The sequence below is a fragment of the Gasterosteus aculeatus genome, chromosome 16, assembly GCF_964276395.1.
Source record: "Gasterosteus aculeatus chromosome 16, fGasAcu3.hap1.1, whole genome shotgun sequence".
Taxonomy (NCBI): Eukaryota; Metazoa; Chordata; class Actinopteri; order Perciformes; family Gasterosteidae; genus Gasterosteus; species Gasterosteus aculeatus.
The window spans coordinates 9,340,379-9,365,920 of record NC_135704.1 but is presented as its reverse complement, the minus strand read 5'-3'; the positions used below and the strand labels follow the sequence as shown (position 1 = coordinate 9,365,920).

At 45.6% G+C, this 25,542-nt stretch overlaps 2 protein-coding genes across 6 annotated transcripts; one reads left to right on the top strand and one right to left on the bottom strand.

Moving 5' to 3' along the window:
- The first annotated feature begins 1,155 nt into the window (after positions 1-1,155).
- gpr143 (G protein-coupled receptor 143) lies at positions 1,156-7,224 on the top strand. Its single transcript, XM_040201492.2, has 9 exons — positions 1,156-2,057; positions 3,095-3,204; positions 3,413-3,507; positions 3,795-3,887; positions 4,000-4,109; positions 4,199-4,307; positions 4,950-5,067; positions 5,159-5,411; positions 6,607-7,224. The coding sequence occupies exons 1-9, from the start codon at positions 1,802-1,804 to the stop codon at positions 6,708-6,710; spliced, it is 1,248 nt and encodes a 415-aa protein (XP_040057426.1). The 5' UTR covers positions 1,156-1,801; the 3' UTR covers positions 6,711-7,224.
- A 16-nt stretch (positions 7,225-7,240) lies between these two features.
- Positions 7,241-24,900, bottom strand: tbl1x (transducin beta like 1 X-linked). 5 transcript variants are annotated; one of them, XM_078090377.1, is made up of 16 exons: positions 24,818-24,891; positions 24,179-24,251; positions 13,936-14,041; positions 13,387-13,532; positions 13,068-13,287; positions 12,346-12,478; positions 12,016-12,157; positions 11,850-11,913; positions 11,615-11,712; positions 11,313-11,373; positions 11,037-11,158; positions 10,855-10,929; positions 10,618-10,745; positions 9,530-9,695; positions 9,324-9,425; positions 7,241-9,174 (listed from the first exon to the last, which is right to left on the bottom strand). In XM_078090377.1, the coding sequence occupies exons 3-16, from the start codon at positions 13,991-13,993 to the stop codon at positions 9,148-9,150; spliced, it is 1,542 nt and encodes a 513-aa protein (XP_077946503.1). In that variant the 5' UTR covers positions 13,994-14,041; positions 24,179-24,251; positions 24,818-24,891; the 3' UTR covers positions 7,241-9,147. The 5 variants fall into 5 exon arrangements, with proteins under 5 accessions (XP_077946503.1, XP_077946504.1, XP_077946502.1 ...); XM_078090378.1 differs by lacking the exon at positions 24,179-24,251 and having other exon boundaries at positions 24,818-24,900; XM_078090376.1 differs by lacking the exon at positions 24,818-24,891 and having other exon boundaries at positions 24,179-24,766.
- Between the last annotated feature and the right edge of the window lie 642 nt (positions 24,901-25,542).

Genomic DNA, 25,542 nt, shown 5'->3' with positions numbered 1-25,542 from the left:
CCGTCACAGTCAAGACGAAGGGCTCAGCACCCACATCAACAGGACCGGCTCTGCTTCAGTGTCCTTGAGTACGACACAGGATCCCTGCAGCTCTGGTGATAAACTAATCTGACCTCCAACTTCCCTGACAGACTTCAATTAAGTTCCCACGCAACTTCTGAAAATAAAATAAATCCAATTGCAACAGCTGTGTTATGAGTATGTGCTCTGCACCCCATGGGGTAATTGAGTCAGGCTGGAGGCAGCGCTCCATCTCCTATAAATACAGAGCAGCCCTGTGTGTTTGGTTGTAGTTAAATCTTTCCATATACACCAATTCCCAAACGTGCAGCCCAGGACACATCTGACGAGCTTCGGGAGCTCACGTTGCGTGCGGCCCAGCAGAGGGCGGCAACAGCGTGCAGACGTCGGTGGATGCTGACCGAGGTTCCGCTGGCGGTTGATGATCCCCGGCAGCAGGCTGCACGCCGGCCGTACGATTGACTTTGTGCCTTTTGCAGAGAAGGTGCGTATAGATCAGCATGCCATTGTGTGAACTCTATGTATGCGCTCTCTGCGGAACCGAATAATCAAAAGCTGGAGATGCTTTGTTTCCCAAATAAATCTGCCCAGATGCCCTTCTGTTCTGTCAGATCTCCGTCCGAGCAAGCAGCTCCAGCAGCTGCTGTGACCTCTGCCCGGGCGTGCTGGATGTCCACTGCATGGGAACTTACATTAAGTAAAGTTTCTCTATGCTGGTGCAAGTCTCAGATAACCTGAGCAAGAAAAGCACCAAATGGAATCCTTTTTTATCATGAATCTGAGGATGGGACTCATTTCTGCTTTGTCTTTGTTGTTCAGATCGATTATTTTGTGATGCCCAGTGAGAGGAAACAGGACATTATTTATGCTTTCATCATCAAATTTTTTTTTTTTTTTATACATTTGCAAATCAGTTTACTTTGTGCTCTCTTTGGTCTGACTATAATTTGAAGTGATTTTCACATCTGCTCGTGCACATTTGTTAATGCATAACACTATATATTTTGTGCTAACTATACGGAAGTCTGTGTCTCATCACACAAACATAACACACTAGAGAAAGAAGGCTTATGTTCCTTCAGATTACAACCACGTGATGCTAACAGGATGGATGGGTGGCCTTAGCCTTATATAGGCTACTCATGCAGAATCTGAAAGAGAAAACATTCTATGATTTGTTTTGATAAATGGATTTATTCTTTAAGTGTTTAACACGTTGTATCTGCATTTTGTATTTGTGGTGTTTCTATTCAGGGGCTTCCTGTTTCTAACTGATGATTCTGTTTGCAGCAGAATTATCATATACCCTTTTGCAACAAATGAAGTGGGCGGTTTATAGTTTAATGGAGTGTTATAACAAAAAATAGTATCCAGTCTTCATTTAATGAATGTCATGACTAAATATCCACGTTTTTCTTTTGATCCCCGGTGTTCAGCAGCACTTGGAGTAGAACAAAGTGTATCAAATAAGTGTATCAAATAATCTTCACCAGAGATGCAGAACAGGTCAAGTGCAGGAAAATAATTGAAATGGATCAACTACTAACAACTAGGACCTGAGACCCAAACCACACAACAGCCCGCCGTCGGGTGTCCCGCTTTGCGCGCACATTTACACTACAGCTGCGGGGATTAAATGGAACCACATGATGACTCCAACCCGTGATCTCCCAGCCGGGCTCGTGCACACACTCAACCATTTCCTCTCCCTTTCTTCCTTCCTTTCCTCCCGACAACCGTCCTCTCAGCCCACTTCCCTTCTCCCCCCCGGTGTCCCGGCATGGCGTCCCCCCGGCTGGAGACCTTCTGCTGCCCGAACAGAGACGCGGCCACCGAGTTCGTGGTCTCCTTCCAGCCGGTGCTGTTCGGGGCTTTGGGTTTGGGGAGCGCGAGTCTCAGCCTCGTCTTCGCCGTTTTACAAATTCTGCCCAAACGCAAAGGATACAGGAGACTGGGGCAGTACCCGCTGCCGAGGCCCGCGTCCTCCTCGCGGATATTGTTCATCATCAGCATGTGTGACATCCTGGGATGCGCAGGTAAAGAGAAACTGCTTCCTGGCCCGCTTTTCTTTGTCGCAGCTGAGAGAGACGGAAGTTTCGCAACGTGGAGAGGCTTTGCTGGCTGTAATTACGCACGAGAATGTGTTGTTTTTAACCCCTCTTGGTGCACTGCGCTCGCTATGCTGAAGGAAAAAAGCACGTTTTTTTAAAAGAAAGGTGATTTTGGTACATGTGTTTTTGCAACATGGTGCGGCAATTGTTCTTTAAAAACTGTAAAAAACGGTAAAATAGCAACAACAAAAAAATTAAAAAACGGACTTGAAACAAATCAGTGCAGAAACATAACTTTAATGTTTAGTTGTGAAGCTGCTTTTTTTCCCCAAAGAGAAAGAATGCATCATGAGTCTCTCATGTGAGTCATGGATGACTGCAAAGCCCCTTCCCCCCCGTTGATCTGAACGCACCATTGTTCTTAAAGCGAGCCTCGGTCACACATTCAAATCGAATGATTCGATGACACATGAAGGGCTGTAGATTATGTACACATAGCCGAAGCAACGTGACACTGGAGCGGCTCATTCATCCTCTGGCTCGGGTGCGAGGGTGCGAGGGGAGGCCGATGAGGTCATGCCTGTGTGTGCAGTCAGTGCCATGCACTGCAAACCAACAGCTGAAAGCACAGCGCTGACACAAATGTAAAAAAGCAAATACAAACACACAGCAGCGTGTTGGTCTGCATCGCATTAAGTTTCTGGGAGACCTCCCGTTTTTTTTCCCCACCCCACAGTGAAGAGTATCACGAAGGAAATGGAAACACCCTTATAAAACCCACCTGGAGGTAGTTCATATTTCCATGACATACATCTGCTATTAAAAGGTCTCCCATGACTGAACCTAATTAATGAACACACTTAATAATACGCGATGAAATGATTCTTAAATGTTAATGAAAACCAGACTGTATTTTCTTTGCCCTCTCTTGATATTTTTGTTCTCGTCCCGTGGTGAGGGAGGGTTCGTCGTATGTGTTGCAGTTAACGGTGACACACCGCGTGTCGGGTTTCCTCCTCCAGGTATCATCACCCGGTCCTCGGTCTGGTTGGGCCTCCCGAACTTTATCTCCGGCATCTCCGTGGCCAACGGGACGGACGCCTGGCCTGAGGTCTTCTGCGTTGGCAGTGCAGTAAGTAATGACGCTCTTTGACAAAGCTTCACAGTTCGGTTAAATGCAGTTAATAATAACCATGTATGATTAATACAGATAATCATACACGATCCTCAAGAGGCGTGGGCAGAGCCGACTGGCGTCTTTTCAAACTCAAAGCGCAGCAAGGCCTGCGTACTCATTCTTATTAGAACATGACCATTGTGTCTCTTTTGTCTGTTTACAGATGTGGATCCAGTTGTTTTTCAGTGCTTCTTTTTGGTGGACCTTTTGTTACGCTGTCGACGTCTTCCTGGTTGTGAAAACATCTGCAGGAATCAGGTGATCCGACACCTTCCACGTCCAATTCATTATCACCTCAACATCTCCTCCTATAGAGCAGAAGCTATAAGCCGATCTGTTTCAGAACGTGTAAAACATTTTCCTCTCACTTATCTATATCCAGCAATAGATGTAACGCTTCTTCCACATTTGAAAACTCCCTGAAACTGGTTTCTTTCGTGCCGTAGAGAAAGCATCTAGTGAAGTAGCACTAAGTGGTCCCAAGACATAAAGCTGCAGCATGTGTTGTGATCTCCGTCTCATGACCCGTGTCCTTTCCCCATCAGCACCATTATCCTCTACCACATGATCACATGGGGTCTGGCCGTGCTGCTGTGTGTGGAAGGAGTGGCCATGCTCTACTACCCGTCCATCTCCGAGTGAGACGCTTTTTGTTTGTCCATTTAAGTCGAGCACCTTTCTGCAGTCAAGACGACAGCGTCTCCGCGATGCTCGGTGCTAATTTCGTTATTTTGTTGTATTTTCGTGCAGCTGTGAGCAAGGTCTGCAGCACGCTATCCCGCACTACGTCACCACGTACGCGCCGATGCTGCTCGTCCTGGTGGCCAACCCGGTCTTCTTCAATCGGACCGTGTGTGCAGGTCAGCCCCTCGCCCTCGGCTCTGTCCGTCCGTGGCGGATGCTGTCTTACACCGGCTCACGTGTCCACCTCTCTCGTCCTCCAATCCAGTGACATCTTTGCTAAAAGGACGACAGGGAATCTACACGGAAAATGAGAGACGGCTGGCAAACGAGATAAAGATCCGCTTCTTTAAGATAATGCTGGTCTTCTGTATTTGGTATGTTACCGGGTTTTTTTTAAAGGGTTGAGCATAAAGGAAGGGTATATTTTGGGGGTTATTTGTCCGTGCTTGCTGAGGATTGGTGGTGTCAGTTAGCAGCAGTAGCAAGGTAGCAATGGTCAGCAAATAGACTGGAAACAGGGTGACGGCACACCTGGCTGTGTTCAAAAGGTATGAAATCTGTCACCAGCTACCTATCAAAGCGCAATAAACATGTCAGGTCTGGTTTTGAAAAACGTTAGAGTAAAAAATAAAAAAATGGAATTGCTGTTTTTTCACGGTGGTTCTGAGCCGGACTCGCTCCACTCACGATAAATTCCTTGAGTATTAGTTGGCTCGTTGCCTGGCAACCTCACAATGACAGAAAAAGTCCACAGGAAGTTACTGCGCCTCGCAAAAAATATTGTGCGATACAAAACTGCCTGCAAAACATGTTGCTCTTGTTAATAAGCAGAGTTCCCAAAACGTTGCACTATTGGAACGTTCTCAGTTGTATATTCTTGTAAATACAAATCACGTCTCTTTTTTGTGTTTGAAGTTAACATTCCTTAATAGATATTAATTTAAAATTGAGAATGTTATTATCTAAAAAAGTAGTATTCAGAGACTCAAAGCTAATGAGGCATGTGGATGTTTTAGCTGGGTTCCCAACATCATCAACGAGAGCCTCCTCTTCTACCTGGAGATGCAGACGGACATCGCTGCCAACGGTTTCAGGAATATCAGGAACGCAGCACTCATCACCTGGTTTATCATGGTGGGTAAAAAAAAAAAAAAAACATTTGCACAAAGCATGGAAACCACTAAGTCTGACACTTTAAATGATCCTTGCGTTTGGCCTCCTTCAGGGCATCCTGAACCCCATGCAGGCTTTCCTCAACACTTTGGCCTTTCACGGCTGGACGGGCTTGGACGTCGACTTCCGGCCGCGGCAGAGGAGGGAGCCGGCCTGGGACTCGGTTTCCACCTCGGCGCCTAACGCGGCGGGCAACAACCCCCTGGTGGGAACGACTCTGCTCTACCAGAGTCACGTCCAGGAGGCCAAGAAGAACGCGAGCAACGGACACCAGCACTCCGACGCCATCAGCGTCCTCTCAGAAGGTAATTGGGATTTCAGTGGCAGTAACAACTCGCCTGTTTATCAGGGATGGTGAAGCTGCGGTGCGTCACCTGACGTCTGGACCGCCTCCCCTTTAAATGTGCTGTAGTGCGTTTTTTCTTTCTTTTTTTTCTAGTGGAGGTGGTTTATTTTTCAACATGGTGGTTGAGAAAGTTAATCAGGGGCAAATCTGTGACGATTTTTTAAACTCGTACTGTAGCCGTTTTTGAAAAAGAAAAACGGCGTTGATACCAGGTCATATTTGATTGTTTATCCACAGAGGCAAGGCATGTTTTTTTTTTTTTTTACAGTGAAACTCCACAACGGTAGCAAATTCTGACATTCTGTTAAAGGTGCAGCAAGCGTGCAAAGTTATATGATAAGAATAACTTGCAGAGAGCAAGTGGCAAAGCAGTTGCACATTTAAATAGAGCAAATTAAATGCAAATGAGATGCTGGAGAGGCATTTAGCTAAAACGAATGCAGCCTCGTGAAGGTTGAACATTTTAGTCATTTTGGAAGCCGGAGGTAACAGCAGAACCCTTCGGGTAGCATTTATTGCAGGACCACATTGGGTTGAGCTGTGTATCTAATGAACTGGCAACGGAGTCAAGATGTTTGCCTTTCCTGGATAAAACGATCGATATTCACCAACGCATTCTAGTAACACTGAGTGATCATCGGCCACGTGGACGTGCCCCAGCAGGAGAAGCACAGGTGCAAATAGATCAACCGATGACGGCTGGGGTCCACAAAGCGGCTTTAAATCACCAGGCACCGCCCAGACATTGGTAACAAAATGAGTTAGACCTGCACTTTCCCTACTGGGACATGTCAATATGTCCGCTGTGATATTAAGATAATATTACATGTATTTTGGGATGATTTTGTAAACCATTTGATAAGATTGTTCTTTGTGCACGAAGGCTATTCAGTGTTTTGAGCAATAAAGTGGATTTTTTTTAAAGGATTTATTTGGTTTTCCATTTATTTGTATGACGTTCAAATTGTAATATACACTCTTAACAAAAGAAATTCAAAATTAAAGACCGTATTTGCAAATAATTCCCAAAATACATTTGTGAATACACATCTGCCGGGGGGGGGGGGGGGGGGGGGGTGTGTATAAATGAGAGATCAATATCTCGATAGGTTTACTCTGACACCCAGTAATCTACCCCTATTTTGTCTTGCTAGGTTCAGAGTCTAGTACAGTTGAAATCCACATTTCCAGCGATCTGCGAGACTATGAGGATGTAGACGCTGATGGAGAATCCATGGAGAACTCTGTGAGACACTAGCCTGGAGGAGGAGGGGTCGACCCGTCCCCCTCTGCTTTCCTCATCTACTTTTAGATGGTGTCCTCTTAGCCGCTAATATCGGAGTTTTTCCACCGGTCATGAGATTTCACTCGCTGGTACAAACAAGTGAAGTCGAATTCTTTATTCTAAGCCCTTTATTCCTTCCAGAACTTTGTTAATCTGTCTGCAGTAGTTTAGTGCAACATTGTGGACCCATTAACTGTACAACAAGTGAACAATCCCAAAACTACTTCACCGTTTCTTGGAGTCAACAGAAGAAACGTCACATTTCTGAATTATTAACCCGCCGGCTGGTTTTGTGATGCGCTTTAGTCGTGCAGCTATCATTGCACAACAGAATGTAATAAGCTAATTAGACTTGTTTTAAACGAAGTTGCTGTATTCCCAGTTGCACACCATGTATTTTTGTACACATCCATTTTATACTGTGTTTTGTTGGTGACTTTTTAAACTATTGAAAATAAATGAATGCAATGAACAACACAGAAGTCAAGACACCGGCTCCATGGTTTCTGATATCAAAATAGAGTGATTTATTTGAGACACTGAATGACTTCATCGCTTTGTCATGGAAACGGGCGACTGCCCCCTGGACCAGGTGCAAGAGAGATGGTAGCCGTCGCTTTGCTCATTCCATGCCGGGCTCCTCAGAATGCCAAGAATGGCCACCAACCCACAGCCCAATTCTCAGTCTGACACAGACAATAATGGCTCTCAGCAAACTAAAAAGTCAGAAAACAATCAACCACCCAACAACATCCAACTGTGACATAAAATGAAACATTGTCCCTTCAACTTTTAGCAAGATTTGAACATTTGCGGTTCCCCTCGTTATAAAAAAAATGCACTTTACATTGCTGTAGCAGACAGCGAATGAAAGGGAACCAGAAGAAAAAAGGCAAATCAAAGGGTGGCGATTTAGATAGTGAAAAGAAAGAATCTATGAGTTCCACCAAGCAGATTGAGGCACACTTAATGCACATCTATGACGCTCAACTCACCACCCATGCATTTTAAAAGCGCTTTAACAAGACCAAATCGGATATTGCTAGGATCCTATTTTCTTTTTTTGCTTGCCCTCCACCCGCCCGGAGCAGTAGATGGTTGTTGGGGGAGCGCCCTGCTATTTGATGCTGTGGTTTCCTGCTCGGTGCATTGATCCCGTGACGTCCTGTTCCACAGATAAGGCAGAAACCAAGCGGGAGACCGGGATGGACGTTATCTCCCATACTGTCCATCAGATAATTCAGCGAGCCACGCGTCAGGGACCAATAGTGGAAAGCAAAGCTGCTTAAGAAGAAGCAATCTGGGAGTTCAGTCTAAAAGGAAACGGCCCGATGCATCGGCTACGATCGGCCCGGTTGAAAAAGACTTAAAAGAAGCTGATGACGCATGCACTTAAAAAGAGGTCTTGCCAGGCAGTATCAGCCAAGATGTGACAGCTCTAGCCCATAATGAGCCCCTACAGGATGGCAATAAAGTGTACTGTATATAAACATATATACACAGTATATAAGTCTGTGTATTAATCTAATTTACATATCTTTACATTCTGAAATTTACATCCAAAAAAAAGGGAGAAAATTCTCTTTGTAAACCACGCTTTTCACATCTTGTCCACAAAATTACATTTTCTAATTGCGAGTGAATTGAGCAGGTCTTTTAAAAGCTTAGGACTGTTTCTTGGCAGGTTTTGTTCCGTTTTGTAGACCTGATGTTAGACGTGAGCTAAGAACTACCTTGTGGCGACACATTCGATTTGGATTTTCAAGAAGTCCATCTGTGGATTAAAAAAAAAAACAGAGCAAGAAGTACTCTAAACAATCCAGTCTCCACTGGGGAGAAGCTAAGCACCCTCTCACCGTACCATGCCAGGGCTTCAGTATTCATGCTACTTTCGCCACGTTAGTTCATTTGGACACGAGGTAAGATTTTTTTGCTCAGAGGAATCCTAAAACCGCAACCTTTTCTTTCATAATTTGTTCCCTCTTACAGCCGAACACGTGTCTCGTTAACACTTTTCTCTTTATATAAAACTCATCTTTGTGTTTCCACCCTTACAACCCGATAACAGCTGGACCAGTGGCCCGGAGGGGCTGCAGCACTTTCTCATTAGAAACCTGTAAAACGCGGCTGCACCCGGGGAGTTGGATTCAGTCCAGTCTTGGGGATCTCTTTACCGGCTTCCGTCACGTTTCCAACAGGCGTTTCCTAAAACACTCATCAACAAACTGTAAGGTGCGCGGACGGACGTCCTCGGAGGCTGCTGCACACATCTGGTTGTGCTCCTGTGTGGGGGGGGTTTCCGCTCCACCTTACGGCTCTTCTTGAGCAATCAGAGTGTGTTTTCTGATGTCAGAAAAAAAAAGGCAATTCGATGCACATTCCAGGACTCATCATCAAAGTCTCAAGTCGGCTATTTTCGGAGATCAAGAACACACACCTAAAAAAGGGAAAGAATGAAAGAAGCTTTACAAATACGCTGCAAACCGCCTCGCACACGATTTCCGTGAACCAAGTGGAATAGAAAAGACGGGAAAGGAGCGACAAACTGGGGTAAATAAATCAAGCGTCAAAATAGCCGTTGCTTACCGAGCCGTCTGACGCGCTGGCCCCAACTTTGTCCCCGGTGCTGTTCCAGCACACCTCGAAAATACCACCGGTGCCCCGGTAGCTGTGCACCAAGGCTCCAGTCTGACACGGGGGGGGGGGGGCAGAGGGACGAATGAATGAACAACTGACGGCAATCGCCACAAATCGCTCCCGCCGCGCGGAGCAGCGTGAATTGAGAGGCTTACCGTGGTGTTCCAAATGTGGACACACTTATCAAAGGAGCCACTGGCCAGGTGCTTGCCGTCGGGGCTGAAGGCCACGCTGTATACGGGTTCCTGGTGCTTGGTCAGCGTGTGGATGCAAATCCCTCGCTCGACGTCCCACAGTCGAACCGTCGAGTCGAAAGAGGCGCTGTGGGTGTGGAGGAGGCAGAATATGAGAGCAGCACCAATGACCCCTAAAAGTGATCCCTTCTGACAAACATGTGCTGGTCATAAAAAAGTCGATGCCTTTAAATGTTGTTCATTATCTGCAGATTTATTATGCAGTGAATGAAGACCAAACGCTCGTATATAGAAACAAATGGGGCCGGTAATACATCTTTAAAAGCTAGATTGTCATCCTTTGTTTCACAATACCAATTGCCCAACTTGGGAACACAGTCACTGCTCTTTTAGAGTGAAAAACTACACCAAAATGTCAACTGAAATGAGTGAAATGAAAAAAGTGACTAAGGATCTGTGAAATAAATACTGAGAAACTGATGAGGCTGTTTTCAATTAACACATCTTCACCGGGTATAAAAAGGCACAATTCATCTCCTGTGGGTGCCTATGGCAACAAACGAGAGTGAAATTGGAAAGGTATTATGAAGGCAGCTAAATTTAAATCAATTAAAAATGAATTGCATACCTACTGTTAAACGGTGGATTTTCTAAGACTATAAACATCTTTCCAAACAGCAGCACTTTCATTTGTAATTTGAATCACAGGCCGGTATACTGGATTGTCAGACAGAAGCGTGCATTCCCGTGCTATCTGATCTAGAACATTTCCACGTGCATGCACATCTGGGTCAGGGTGGAGGCCTTCGGGCCACTGGCAATAACTAGCACGAGGATTTCGCCTTTAACTCCATTTCCTTCTGAATGCCAGGCTATGACAAGAGTTCCCACAGATTTTAGAAATGTATACATTTATATTATACACACATATATATATATATATATATATATATAATGTATATGTATACATTTATATTATACACTTCCTTTGACTTTTCTTTGCTTTCAAACTGAACAACGTGGGTGGCTGCCCTGTACGGTTCTCCCACCTGGCGAGCATGATGTTGGAGTTGGGGTTGCTCGTGCCGGGGCCTGTGGGGCTCCACTTGATCGTGTAGATCTCTTTACTATGAGCCTGGAGGTCGTGGACACACGACTCCTGCTTCATACTCCAGATCTGCGTTCAAAGGGGGGGGAAGAGCAGCAGCAGAGTTTAACTGAATACAAATGAGTGCTTCGGCTTTGTTGTCTTTGAGCCGTACAGGCTGAGGAGGGGCTGCTCTCACCTTTAAGGTCATGTCATCCGAGCAGGAGGCAAGCAGCATACCTGATGGATCCCACTTAATGGCGTTAACTTCATTCTGCAAAACACAAAACTCGTTCAGCGGGAGCGCAGAGGGCGGGAGCGCGGTGTCAGGTCAGGAGAGCAACATGGAAAGAAAAAAGAAAAGAAAGGAAAGCTGCTCACCGTGTGGCCCTGGAAGGTCTTGAGGGGCCGGTCGCTGCCAAGGCGACAGACGTGGATGCACATGTCTGTGCTGCAGGAGGCAAAGGTGGTGTTGTTCTGCCAGTCGACATCCAGCGCTGGGGCTGTGGGGTATTTGAATGCACACGGCTGATCTCATTAGGGGTTTATGAGCCAATAAATTAGGAGCACAACTGAGGAGGAAACGTTTGACGTCCTTTTTATTAACAGCGATGATATGCTTTTATTGCAGTGGTGGAAATAGTGAGCCGGCTTTACCCGAGTGAAAGGGGAACTGCTGCTTGGCTTCTCCCGTGTGCGCGTCCCAAATGATTGTCGTCTAGAACGCAGAATGAAAAGACTATTTGAAGTTACGAATGCAACGTTTGTGAATGCATCATTATGAACAATAAAAGGTTTCTTTAAAAATGTACACTTAAGGAATACCAGGGCTTGTATCTACAGTTCATGTCAGTGTAGCACGGAAAAGTTCACATGCTCCAATGAGGCTTGAAATATGTATTATGGGTAGCATGTTTTTTTAAAAAAGAGACAAATGCTTAAGGGCAGTTATGAAATACCTTATCTACACCGGCACTGAGAATGGAGTTCCCCTTCTTGTTCCACTTGAGTGCAAATATGGGCCCTTTGTGCTGTCCCAAGGTGCTTGCCAGATTCCCTAATGGATTAGAGCCATATCCATTTCTTTTAGAAATGATCCTTCAAAAAATTGTCACAGAGGTTGCATTATTCACAATAACAATGTCATAAACCCAGTGGCCGAGGGAACGGCGCCGCGCTGCAACGACTACGTACCATCCTTTGTCCAGATCCTGGCGAACCCGTCGTACGAGCCCGTCGCCAGCAGAGTCCCGTCGCTCTGTCGGATAAAAAGATACCGCAAATTTAGCTACAGTGGCCCGTTTACAACCTGGTCAAAAGTGGAAGAGAGGGGGATGTGGACGGATGATCGGGGGCCTACATTCCAGTCTAGAGACGTGACGTCTTTGTTACTAGGGACGTCCTGGCCACCTTCTCGGATACAGTGGCGCAGCACCAGCTGGGTGGAGTTGGAGTTGTTATTCTCGTTGAGGTTCCATATCCTGGCGGTGGAGTCTCCCGAGCTGAAGAGAACACCAACGCAGCAGGTGGGCGGGAGTTAAAAGAATGTTGGAAGAGAAGCTGTCAGCAATGAATCCTGTGAGCCCATATTGTCTTACAGAAATAAAAAGGGGGCCAACACGTGCACACAATGTATGTATGACTCATCCGGCCTGCATTAAGATCCGTTTGTGCACAGACAGCCACTCACCCGGAGGCCAGCAGATCGCTGACGGGGTTCCAGGCGCAGATGAACACTTCGGACTCGTGGCCTCGGAGCACCGTGGCTTTACTGGCTGGTATCTCCACATCGACGTCCATCTCCATGGGCTCACTGTGGTTATCTGAGAAGAGAAGGCAGATGGTCAGATTAGCAAGCACACACACACACATTAGTGTATCCATCAACACATGGCTGCACACACTAGTGAGCGTGTCGCCAGTTCTACACATGATGATGCATGCATGCTGATGAATGTCCGTTTAAATAACATAGGGAATATATTAAAGAATACAATAACCTGTCTCTCTACCAGTGCAGGCGCGGTTTCATTATGCATCCCTCACCCACTTGGAGTGCACACCATTATTACGGTATAATGAGAACCAAGTCACAGCAGATGATCAGGCCTTAAGAATACGCTTTCAGACAGTTTCCCCCATTTGAAAGCCAGAAAGGCAGTGAGACACAACTGTGAACATAACTACATATCTAAATTAAAATTCATAGCCATGATTATTTGGGTAAAAAAAAAAAAAAAGTAAAAACTGAATTGTTGAGTAGTAAAAAGAAAGCTGATCAGAAAGATCAGACCTTTCATTTGAAAGTAGAAGGTTCATTCTACAAGAAGCTTTATTACAGTATTTTAGATCCATTAGAAATGACACTACATTCTTTGTGAGATCATTGGTCTACTAGAGGAGTCTTCATACTCATGCTGTGGGTGCCGTTCTCCTCCCCGTTGACCGGAGCTTCGCCGTTCTTCGATGCGCTCGGCTGGTTTCCGGAGGTAGAAGCTGCCGTGGCACAGGACGCTTGCTGCTGGGCTAACTTGTCGCGGAAGGCCTGCTGCCGCGTCTGCACCACATCTGGCATCACCGCGTCGATGAGCGACAGCGACTCAATCGGCCGCCCGTCGAATACCGTGCCGTCCTGTTGGGACGACAGCAGGAGACAAGGCGTCGTGAGGCGGCGTGTCGCCATAGAGACCGTTAATAGAAAACATCTGCGTGAAACGTTCCACGCGCTCACCTCATTGATGCTGATTTCTGCCTCAACGTACTGGAGCCCTTTCTGCAGGATGGAGATGAGGGCTGCAGGGGGCACTAGTGTTCCGTTTATGTTGGACTGGCTGATGTGGCTCTCAATGCCAAAGGTGAATGCTGAGTGGGAGAAACCTGAAAGAAAAAACACCATTTGCATTCGTGAACGGGAGAGAGAGCCAAGCACACAATGTTCAAACAAAAAACACAAATACCTGGTCTGGTTCGATACAAATAAAGTGAATGAATAGAAATAACGAATGACATAACGAGTATGAAATTTGAGAGTAGAATAAGGCCTTCCAATGGCTGACCTCTCCAGCCCCGCTTGCATTATGCCAGTAATAAAATACAGCAGCTAGGATTTCAATCATTTATCCAAAGTCTATGGAACTACTTTACTTCTATGGAGTGAAGCAATAATCTGTGCATGATGTACAGTTAACAAGACCCTGCAATACTGAAAAACACCACCAGAAATACAAGTATTAAGCGCAGTAAGTATTGTGTGTGTTCAGAAGAAATTACTGAGACAAACCTGATTCCTGGAGGTATCTGTAGACCAAGAAGTTCACTTCGTCACTGGTAATACTCATCTTAGCCCAATGAAAGGGAGGAGGGATGTCGCAAGTTTGGCCTCACTCCTGAAAAAATAATCACAAATTTGAGACTCGCACATTACATATTCTTAAGCAATTCTAAAGAAACATTAAAAAAATAAAGCAAGATATTACAGTCCAATAAAAATGGATAACAATTGTGCACATTGCACAGACGTGTCCTGTCAATTTAAACACAGGCAGATACACACAAGAAAGGCCTGGTGTCCAGTCTCAGTTGGTCTTGTCTATTGTACGATCCATCCTTTAGTCCCTTTAACTGTAAATCCATATCTGGTACTAAATACAACCTCTCTCCTCTGGCCTTCTGGCAGTGTGTATCCATTTGGCTTTCATTGAGAACTGACCCTACATACTATCTAGATAGAAAGTGTGCTGATAAAGAAGCAAAGATATTAATCAAGTGCCTGCCTACATTACAGAGGGCCAGGCACAATATATCCATGGAGGCCAGCATGAGTTATTTTCAACAAATAGCACAAATAGCACCTGTGTTAACACTTCAATAGAGTAAGTGTCAACACTGAAGGCAGCCGAAGGAAAGGCAATTACGTTTTAATTCCATCTGCTGGGGTTCCTCAGGCTAATGGCAAAAATACTGTAGTTATAATTTCCTAATGGCTGGAACATCATTGTTTAGCCAACACACACAAAAACACACTGCACAGTATTGAGGTTATGGTTGAAATGCAAAACCAAAGAAACCAACAGCAAGTTGGGAATGAGTCAGAACAAATGATATTATGATCCTGTGTAACTTGCTGCTTCCTGCTCGCCTAGTGGGAAGCTGCGGGACAGATATTTAGCAGAGAACACAAAGACAAATGAAGAGGCCAGGGCAACGGTGTCAGCTATGAAGACCGCGTGGCTGTCCGACCTCTACTCCGAACGCTGTCCCGGCCCACTCAGCTTCCACTTTGGTAGCATAGCAACGGTAGATGGAGCAAAATAGAGAGTGAATGGTGCTGTCCCAATTACCAGTGGGCACACAGCCAGAGGGCGCGAACATGTTACTCAACATGAATTATTCACTTTCACCGTGGTGTATTCTTTCAGAGGGAGCGTGCCGTTACTGCAGCACAGGAGACGTGCTTAGGACTGGAACAACATTTCAGTTTAGAACAAAAAGAAGTGCTTATTTAAAGTTTTAAAGTGTCCTGCAGGGTTTTCTTGTGAACAAACAAAAAACTCATTGTGCGTATTCATGAAATCCAGCTGAGGGTCATTTTCTTAAATATTTGTGTTTTAAGTCATTGAATTAGTGTTAAAACCTTGTTAGGGCTGTGAAGACCAACCAAATAGGCTCATAAACAAACCACTCCACAGCGCTACTAGAGGTCAACCACTCCACAGGCAACCTTTTTTAAATCCTGCAACAGTTATATCATTTTTTTTATTTATTTTTTTAAAGTAAAGACAAGCAGAACGTGCTCCTGCTTTCACCTCCACGGTTCGTTCTCAGGCTAACGAGGCAAAACAGCCAAACTCAGTCACCAGGCCCGGTTTGACTGCCGCCTCTGTGCTCCATCTCAGGACGAGGGCGAGCCACATCAAAGGCACCGAACAATTGGAAACGTAATCAACAGGCCGTCTGGAGGGGCTCAGGTCCCGTCGGTGCAGGGCGGCAGCAGTAATCCCCCTATCAGATGGGCCCACAATGCCGCCGTCCATTAAACAACTCCCCGGGCCGCCAGGCCTCCTTTCCCAAACAATGCGCCCTCTGGGAGAGCACACAGAATGCGAACTTCTGCAACAGCTCAGAGGGTTATAAACCAAATGAATAAGTAGAGCCAAAGCCTGAAGAAACGATGCCTCTTGGAAAAAATACAAGGACAGAAAAAAAAAAAAAAAACATACGCACGCAAGGCAGCAAAGATGCTCTTTACCGCGGCAGATACCCACCACATGGAAGAGCGCGATATACAAAGAAGACACAATATTGACACTCAAACCTCACATCCTCGATTATGGTTACAGTAAGAATGTGACATTGCATCTTGAAAAGAAAAAAAGAAATTTGGAATCCCGTTTCTCACAGGAGGTCCAGATGGCAGCGCAATGAGATGCAAATTAAATCTAGGAGACCCTGCAAAACCTGTAGGTAACCTCCAAGCGCCACACAACAGCCATTCCACTAAGCCATCGCTATAGCGACATGAACCATGCCTCACAGCGTGACGCTAACAGAGAAACAACAGTTAAAAGTGTCCGTGCTGAATGTTGAGGGGTTATCGACGGATAATCCCGACCGGATTGTGTGCAACATGCACCAAATCAATTCAATCGCTCTGCCACAACAACGCGCGGTTCTCGCTCACTATGTGCATCCGAGGCAATCTTTAATTCAAACCAGCAAATTCCAGCCGCCAATCCTTTTCTTTGCACAGCATCTTGTTTACCAGCACAGTTTGTTTTCTACAGGCTGAAATTGGCATTTCAACATCAATTTCATTCTTCGTTATTTCCCTTGTTCTCCTCTGAAGCTTCATGTTGATGCACAATATAAATTGCCGTCACCTCACCGAGTGGATTACAGCACTGCTTCACAAATGAGCATTTGTTCTTAAATGTCCTGTAGCTTTACATTAGAATATTACAGCACACCAGATGGACGTATGGATAATGAGAACCCTGTTGCTGTGGTCCTCTGGCTCATTAGCGTTAACTTTAGGATGTTTACCACAATTACTCCAACAATGTGGAGAACCTGTCTGTCCTTGGTCCTTAACAGCATTGTGTTGCTGCGGAATAAAAAAAGGCCTTCACACTTCTCGGCCTACACGGGGAAACACTTGGCCAACAGATTAAAAAACTCAAGTGTAACAATTTACACAAAAAAAAGAGAAGTGTATTTCTGGAATCAAATCCCATTTCCTACGAGCTCACTGGTGTGACTGCACGGATTACGTACTGGGCAGCGCAGCGTGTCTCTTGTGAGGGCTCAGCACGTACGTAGTAACAGAGCAGTAAGTGACAGGACCACAGACATGCCTTCACTACATGGCTGATGTTCCCATCCTGATGATGTGGAGCTTCATCAAAAAAAACATCCCGCTATCAAAGCGGGTTTCATCAATCTATGAAGCTGCAGATGTTTAAAAAAAAAAAAGAATGCAATGGAATGAATCCTGAACCGTCATCAGTGGTTCACCATCTGCAGGAGGAACGGTGTGTAAAAAAAGGTTTCAACGTTTTATGTTAACTTCTGAAAAGGTTGGTTTGACAGCAGTTGAACCACAGGAAGTGGTGTCTGGGCCATGGAAGCCAGACGTGTGAATGAAGAGGGGCAACGCTGAGGAGAACAGCGCTCACAGTGAACGAGGCTCGTTCATCAATAAAACAGGTTCGAACCCTGTCCCATGTCGTAGTGTCTCCGAGCAAGACACCAAACCTCTAACTGCTCCCCAGGCAAAATGTCAAACCATGGGTTAAAAATGCAATGGTAGTTGCCCTGAATAAAAGAGTCAGCTAAACGACATGTAATGTAAAAATAGACCTCAAAGACATCATACTGTTGATCGATCTGTAAAAAAAGCTGAAAATGTTTTGTTATATTCTGAAAGTTAACATGCCAAAGCGCGTACTTTCTTAACGATACAGAAAGGGATCATCGTATAAAATCATTCACCCACCGCCGAAACCAAATAAAAACGCAAATCGACATACAAACCTTTGAATGTGAAAATGATGCAATGAGAGCTACACAACCAGACACACACAACCCCCTACACAAGCAGGCTCTTTGAAAAGAATCACGTTGAGAAGCAGCATACCAGGGACCCCATTTTCTCCTGAACAGTCACCTCCTGACAGATGTGCAAACAAGACCTGGAACAGCAGCCATTTTCTCCTGAACTGCTCTGCTGAGTAAAACCCGCCTTTGAAGCTTCTGGTCGGGCTGCAGTCTTTGGAGGGGGGGGGAAGCATGGTGATAAATAAGGATCTCCACACAGGTAATCACAACAACCGATTGTGCGTTATCCTTCGCCTCCCTCATCTAGTCACTTAGCGACGGAGCGATGTAGGTCGGCGAGCGGCGGGGGATGGGCGCCTTCAGTTTCCAGGGGAAACACTTCTCCCAGACACCACAGTCTGCAGCAAAGGCTCCACCCACTGGGTAAAGTGAAGAAGTCATTGGTGATCAGTCGGAACGTGTGTGTGTGTGTGTGTGGTCACCCTTGGAACCAGGAGGCCTAATCTCCTGCTTCTTTCAGCGGTTCACAATGAGGGAGGTCATCAGGCTAACGCACTCGTCGGGGGTATTTAGTGCACCGCTACACAGCATTGATACTGTAAACACGCCACAATGCCGTAATCCTCACGGGAACCAAAGTCTTTTGATAGAAGACGACGCTCGGCTGTAAATCTATCAATAGAGAATTGCACATTCACAGACGCCACGATCAAGTGCATCGTGTCCCTGGGGGCCGGGTGGGGGATGGTGACAGACAGCGAGGATCAAAAGACAGAAACCATCACGATCTATTCGGCAGCGGCATGACCTGAGAAGCAACCTCATTCTGAGGCCATTAGCATTAAACGCAAATGACAACTACCACTGGACTTGTGGTGTCGCTTGGTATTCAGAAACAAAAAGGATGTCAGCTGTCAAACACTGTTCAGAGAAGAGACTGCGGATAACGCAGCGCGCACACACACAAACAAACAAAGACATTCCTTTTCTGATCTCCCATCAATATAATTGACTATTACAACCTGCAGCAACACGGAATGCCGTAAGCAAGTTTGCTTTCATTCATTGTAAATGTAATTTAACAGTAGGAGCTAAGGGATAACAAACAGTAGCAATTGCAATGTTTGTACCTTCAATAAAAGACACGCATTTTATATTGTGATATTTGCTGGAAATTGAGACATAAATGTAGCCAACAGCTAGAACGAGACTTTCAGCTCCGAGGGGCTCTTCCTCCAGGCGGCTGCCAGCGTAATGAGGTTGTTGTAGTGAAATGAGGCGCTACTGGACTCCTCATTCCAACTGCACCAATCAGACGTCTGTCTTCACGCAGTAGTAACAGGCATTCTGGCTAAAATTGGGTTCAACATTTTTAAGTGTGTTCTATTCATGTTTCTGAATCTGATTGGGAGACAAAGAAAAAGGACCATAATAACCAAAATGAAACCCAAGCCACAATCCCATGGATGATGTAATATAATATTTGTATAATGATATTTTGAGCCCTGTGCTGTCGTGTAACGTGCGTCACTTCAGGCAGTTTGAGTTCGCGGGATTGTGGGACACAGAAAGCTCCATATTGCAGTACCATTGTGGGTGCGCAGACACAGCACTTTCGTGTACCAGGACCAGAATTCAGTTTGGGGTTGTAAATAGATCGTTTGGCCCTAATTCAATGTCGTCCCCTTTGTAGTAATCCACAGGCAGAAGGGAAACGAAAGCCAGGAAACAGTGGATGACAGCCGCAAGCCGCAAACAGCTGTTTAGAGAAACGGTCACGAATTCAAACGGTCCCTAGCTCTGTGGTTGGACACTGCGAGCGCTACGATCAATACACGCTTCCTTTGATCCTGAAAAAGTAGCCTAATGTCGGTGCCACTTATCCTTTCCTTACCGCTAATGGCGAGATGCTGCTATGGCGGTTCCAAAAACAAGCAAGACGACATCCAGCGCCTGCGTACGGACTCTTTGTTTGGTGAGAACATCATTCAGCCACCGCGACAATTCAACTCCAAGGCCGGCAGTCGAGTCTGTGGAACGAGGCGCTTCAGTCGACTCCACCGGGTCCCACTTCCAATAATTTATATATACACACACACACACACACACAAGTGTGTGGAATGAGGCGGCTTCAAATTTATGCCGGTGCAGGCTTTTTATTTTGATGTTGCATGAACCACAAGTTCCTGTCTATCGCATTTTTTGGAAGGTTTCTTATGCCGTGAACCTTTGACAGTGTTCTAGCTCTGTCGACAAATCGCAGATGTGACCATCGTTTCCGCCACTGACAGGAAGCGAAACCATTACATCTTCAGGGGGGGGGCGTACGGTTTCTTCGCTTAAAGAAAAATACGCTTAGTTTGAATAATGTGAGCTTCATTCTACATCTGCATTGTGTTTGACAATAAGGAAGAAGTGCCCTTGAGATTGTAGCAGTGGACACGCAGGCCTCAGCCGGGCCATTTGGAGCTATAAACACAGAGACAGTGTGGGCAGTACAAGTGTTGCCATGGTGACCAGAATATCTTGCTTATCTAGCTGCTCATGCCACCCGAAATACATCCCCGCTCCACACACACACACACACACCATGAGCTTTCCCGCCATCTGACATCAGGATCAAACAAACACGGCAGACAACTGAATCCTGATCTCCAGCGAGCTTCTCCCTCCCTCCTCACCTGGCATTTACACTGCGACACAGCGCGGATTTCCCTTTATAGTGGCGTTTGTCTTCTACAGTGTCTATTCCGCTATCCTGAAATACCAACAGCAGGTTTTTGTTTTTTTGTTTGTTTTTTTAAATTGAAGTATATACGCCATGTTGCAATTATACTCTGTGTTGCTGCAAGGCAACGAAACCGTTAAGCTCCCGTATTAAAAACTATTTCACAAGGTTCTGGTAAAGGACGACTACCCACTGTTGTGTGTAGAAGCGGGATCTTAGGAAACCATTAGTGTAATTATGCAGAAGGTTGGTGGATAGTGATAACCCCGTCCTTGCACATGGGTCAATAGGAGGAAGACACTGCCTTTTTTTGTACACAATGTCGAGTTTCAACACGGTGCGGGAAACGAAAAACCCTGCAGGAGACGACATAAAGCTTTCACTGCCGTCCCACAGGCGGTCGTTTCGTTTCCGCCGCTCAAAACCGCAATTTTCTTTCTTTCCTGCAATTGCCCAAAACCATACACAGACAATGAAACTATGGGCGACGGGACGCACATTTTCACATGTTATCAGTTATTGGATCGTGACCAGGATATTCTCTCACACACACACACACACACACACACACACACACACACACACACACACACACACACACACACACACACACACACACACACACACACATTTACTGATCAACGCTGTTTCATCATGTCCTCGGACGGAAGCTCCTTGTTTCCTAGAGACCAACGACCAACGTATACGTACGTAACCGACCCATTCAGTCTTGTTTGGTCTTGTTTTTTTTGTTGTTGTTTTTTAAGTGGACCGGCGCTCATTTTACAGATTTCATGTAGGCGGATGGCTTTCGACTGACCGCAACACGAAGACAAAGGGCTGCAACCTGACAACGCTCTCAATAAGAAGCAGGTTCCACGGCCAGAAATCAAAGACGCACTCGTGTCAGAGGTGCAACGTGGGAAAGTCCCATTCACTTCCACCGTAGACAAAGACTTGTGTGGGCTGGAAATCCACTGATCTGCTCATCAGTTCAAAATGATGACAAATCCATACGAGAGTAATGCTGCAGTTACATTCACGCGTTCTTTCCGTGTATCTTCACTGCTACGCAATCAAACGCATCGGACAAGATAACGCGGATGAATGGGAAGAGGTTGAGAAAACAATAGCAAATGAAACCTGGCGTGCTATTGCTTGCATAACTTCCTTAACAGTCATCCAACAGCAGTAATGGTTCTTCAAACACACTCCCCCCTGAAAACCGTTTAGAAACAACTCAACCTACTTTAGAGGCAGTTTGATGGCCGCTAATCCTTTTCTACTGTACTTTAAATGCACGTTTGAGAGGCGCTGCAATGAATGAAATGCGAATTCGAATTGAGAACACATCGCCGCTTCGTGGGGTGGTGTGCACGCGCTCTACTGACAAAATGTCTTTAAAAAGAAGGAAAAGTGAGAAATAGTACGATTGTTTCAGAGAAAATTCGAACTGATTGGTTGCTCGACACGCACAGTTGAACGTGACACACCTATTAAAGCACGGCGCTCCCTCTCGTTTTAATTTGAAAACACACAGAGCTGCAGATAGAGCGGCCCTTATTCCAAAATAAACCCAATCCAACAGCGGTATTCTTGAACCAGCATGGCCGTTGTCTCAAACTGACCAGTGTGCCAGTTGGCTGCTGGTCCGCGCGCACTGTGTGACTCTTTTTGGAGGGAAAGAATGGCTCACCTCCCCCAATGGCCCATCATGAATAAATACTGCCACGGGAATATTTCGACAGCCCGACACAAGAGCTTTGCTGCACCAAAGGGCACACAAGGGCTTTCTCAGCGACGTGAGCGGGGGGATACATTTCTCTTGTGAACAGAGTCATGCGACTCTATAGTAACAAATCGCCTTTTAATAACGCGATAGAAGGAGCTGGAGGGGGACCGAACGCAAGCGGTCGGGTGATTGAGTTATGAGGCTTTGTACAAGGTGGGCACAAGTTTCATCACAGATCCCCCAACTGGACGACAAGAGGCAGGCAGGCAACAACCTGGAGGCCCGAAACATGATCTGTTTATGCCCTCTGAGGATTCGGAACAAAAAAGGTAACCGGATCGACTTCTGGAACAGAATTAGAAGACAATATAAACGTTCAGAATCTCACTCTATAGAAATAGAAACAAACATAGGCAACTCCAGGGACAGAACTAGTAAAGATAATGAACGAGCAGGGAAATATGGTTGAGATCAACATTGGGAAGTTGAAAATGACGGAAATAGACGCTAAAATATAGCATCACTACAGGCAGAACTCAGAAAGAGTGCATTAAAAAAAAGGGACCATTTTTGTAGATGATCCAAGACTATAAAAACTGGACCTAAATGATAGCATGGTCGCGCTTTAATGTTCAGTCGCTAATCAATCCGTTGACTGTAGCATAAGAGTTCACCTTATGCTAAGCTACTTGGACACGACAATCAGGCAGGGAAAAGAAACGTGCTGGGATCATTTGGGATAAACACGGGTGTCGAAAATATTAGGAGAAGCAGTGAGGCGACAGTCCTTTACAATAAACATGATCAAGACAACAACAAAAAAATAATAGTCTTGCATTTGGTCACAACGTCAACGATGGATCGAAACAACGTCAACCGGACAACTATAATGGGATGTGGTTAAGTGGGTCGAGTTCAAATTGCTGATTCAAAATGTGACATGCCTATTACAGAATAATATAATAACAAAGACAAAAGCTTGAAATATTTCCCAGCCCATAAACACTGCCACATTTCTTTTTTTCCACATTAAATCCAATCGTGGCAACAGTTGTGTGATCTCAGTGGTGATGACCGTTGGTTTACAGTATCACGTGTCATCAACCGCGTCCATTAGCTTACTATTAACAAGAACAAAACTAGATATATCAAAGAGGTTCTCGTCAGTGCAAGTTCTTTGTCAAAAGGCCTCCTCGTGGTTTCAGTGGCCTCACAACATTGACGTTTGTTGTGAACATACAACAGTCACTAGGTCAAGGAGAAAATGGGGGCACCACTTTGGCTTTCACTATTTGGGCCATTTAGGCAGATTCAGATTGAAGACTGCTGCATGTTTTCATCTGAACCCTTCTTCTCACGTGCTGTGTGTAAATGCTGCATCCCATTATTCAAAGTACCGACGACAGCCGTGGCAACTAACCGGAAAATAAGACTTTTGTAGGTCACTGGGGTGTTTTATTAAGGGTTCTGTGAACATGTGAAAGCAACGTGTCCTGGAGCTGCCCATTTAAAACGGGGTTCTTTTGATGAACTGGTGCCTCTGTGGTGCTTTAAAGCAGCTACAGCTGATATAGTTTAACACTAGTTGTACAGTAAGATGAGCCCCCCCCCCCCCCATGTCTGCAGGCATACATACAAGTTATATATTATTCATTGTTTAGCTTGGACAAAATGAGTCAAATTGCACTTGCACAACAAAAAAAGTGTGGCGAGTGTTTTCTATTGTGATAGATGTAGGACACAGCTGAGCCTTCACTGTTTATTGAGAGTGTGTGAGAGAAGACGAAGAAGAAGAGATAATCAACACAGTATCAGGAAAGTACGTCGCTTTGAAGATCCAAGAGTAAAAAAAATGAAAAAGACACAAGCCGGAATTTCAACGCACGTGTGTACGCGACGCACCGGCAGCCTCCTAATCTACGCCATTATCACCGAATCCCGAATGTCATCAACCCCGCACGCGGCGTGCGCCGCGGCCCGGATACCACGCCGCTTCCGCGGGCTTACCTGTTTCTCCTTTTGTGTTTATTGTGAGAGTGAACTCGTGGTGTCCGCCGCCAACCTCTTCCACACGGAGAGCCTCCCCAAGAAAAAAAAAAAAAAAAAAAAAACTTCAGCAAGACAGCGACGACTTTCCTCCCATTTCGCCTCTCGTCATATTTCAAGTTCCGACCGCCGCCGAGTGACTCACAGCCGACTCATGTGGGGTGTTGCTTAACAAAGCAAGTGGTCACTCGCACGCGCGCGCACGCACGCACCCACACGCACACGCCGAATGAGTTGGAATGAGCCCGTGTTGTGTGTGGCGGAGGCTGCGGGGGGAGAGTCGCTCGAAACAGGAAGAGGGAGAGAGAGAGCGCGCTAGACAGAGAGCAGAGAGAGAGAGAGACGGGTGGAGGCGACTGACCTTAAACCTGAGTATCGGAAACGCTGCTAAACCTGTAACTTAACGAATGTACCCACGCGTTATGTCGCGAGCCCCCCACTGCCCCGAAGTGACCACTTAACGTCAATTAGAAACGTCTTTCTTTAAGCCTCCACGCGCTAGTTGAGACGCGTCGTCACCGCGTGGCTACTGTACACGCGCTGTAGAATAAACGCGCACCACGTGCGTGTCTTTAGAAGAAAGGAAGACAAAATACACACTTGATTGTCCAGCGTGTACTTCGCTGCAGCACGCTATTCTCTCTCTCTCTTTCGCGTTGGGATTGTGTTGCTGTGTGTTGGTTTGAGTGTGTTGTTGCCACTGTGTTGCCTCTCTGGCCTCGGAGCCGCGCTTCCCCTCCCCCACACGCGCCACTATTTTCCGCCTGCCGGGTCGCACCGTGGTTGATTAATTCTCATTTCGCCCTGCTCGGTCATTCAGATTTGGAAAGTAAATAACAAGTTGACATCATTACGGCTCTACACTGGTGTGACACATTCCTTTGGTTACCGTACTCTTGGCAATATGTGCGCACCAACACAAAATCATAAAATAGAGGTAGAAAAACGATATTATAGATAAGGACGTATGTTTATTCGCTCTACTTTTTTCTGGCAATTGATATTTTTCAATAAAAAGTGTTGGCTAAATGTTATAAAGAAAGCACACTGGGTAAAGATTGGATTTCCGTATCCATATTTTTTTTCAGACCTTCAAACTGAGTATAAATTTGTTGAAGATTTTACAGATAACCAACTTAATAAAATATGATCCCTTTTATCTTTATCTTGTGCCACTGTCATGTAACTGGCTCTTATAATTATGCCTCCACTGGTCAGAGGTATATCAATGCACTACCCGTCTTTTGCTATGGGTTTGAGTTTATTGTTCCAGTTTTAACATACATTCTATTTTGTTATAAAGAAAGCCATGCTATTGGAGAAAC

What these genes read in the sequence shown, in the direction of transcription:
- gpr143 (XM_040201492.2), top strand. Translation starts at nt 1,802, where the DNA reads ATGGCGTCCCCCCGGCTGGAGACCTTCTGCTGCCCGAACAGAGACGCG. An exon ending in AAAACATCTGCAGGAATCAG is followed by an intron (nt 3,508 to 3,794) that starts GTGATCCGACAC and finishes TTTCCCCATCAG; the next exon opens with CACCATTATCCTCTACCACA. An exon ending in CAATCGGACCGTGTGTGCAG is followed by an intron (nt 4,110 to 4,198) that starts GTCAGCCCCTCG and finishes CCTCCAATCCAG; the next exon opens with TGACATCTTTGCTAAAAGGA.
- tbl1x (XM_078090378.1), bottom strand. Translation starts at nt 13,993, where the DNA reads ATGAGTATTACCAGTGACGAAGTGAACTTCTTGGTCTACAGATACCTC. An exon ending in AGACCTTCCAGGGCCACACG is followed by an intron (nt 10,930 to 11,036) that starts GTGAGCAGCTTT and finishes TGTGTTTTGCAG; the next exon opens with AATGAAGTTAACGCCATTAA. An exon ending in CCAGCGCGTCAGACGGCTCG is followed by an intron (nt 9,175 to 9,323) that starts GTAAGCAACGGC and finishes TCCCTTTTTTAG; the next exon opens with GTGTGTGTTCTTGATCTCCG.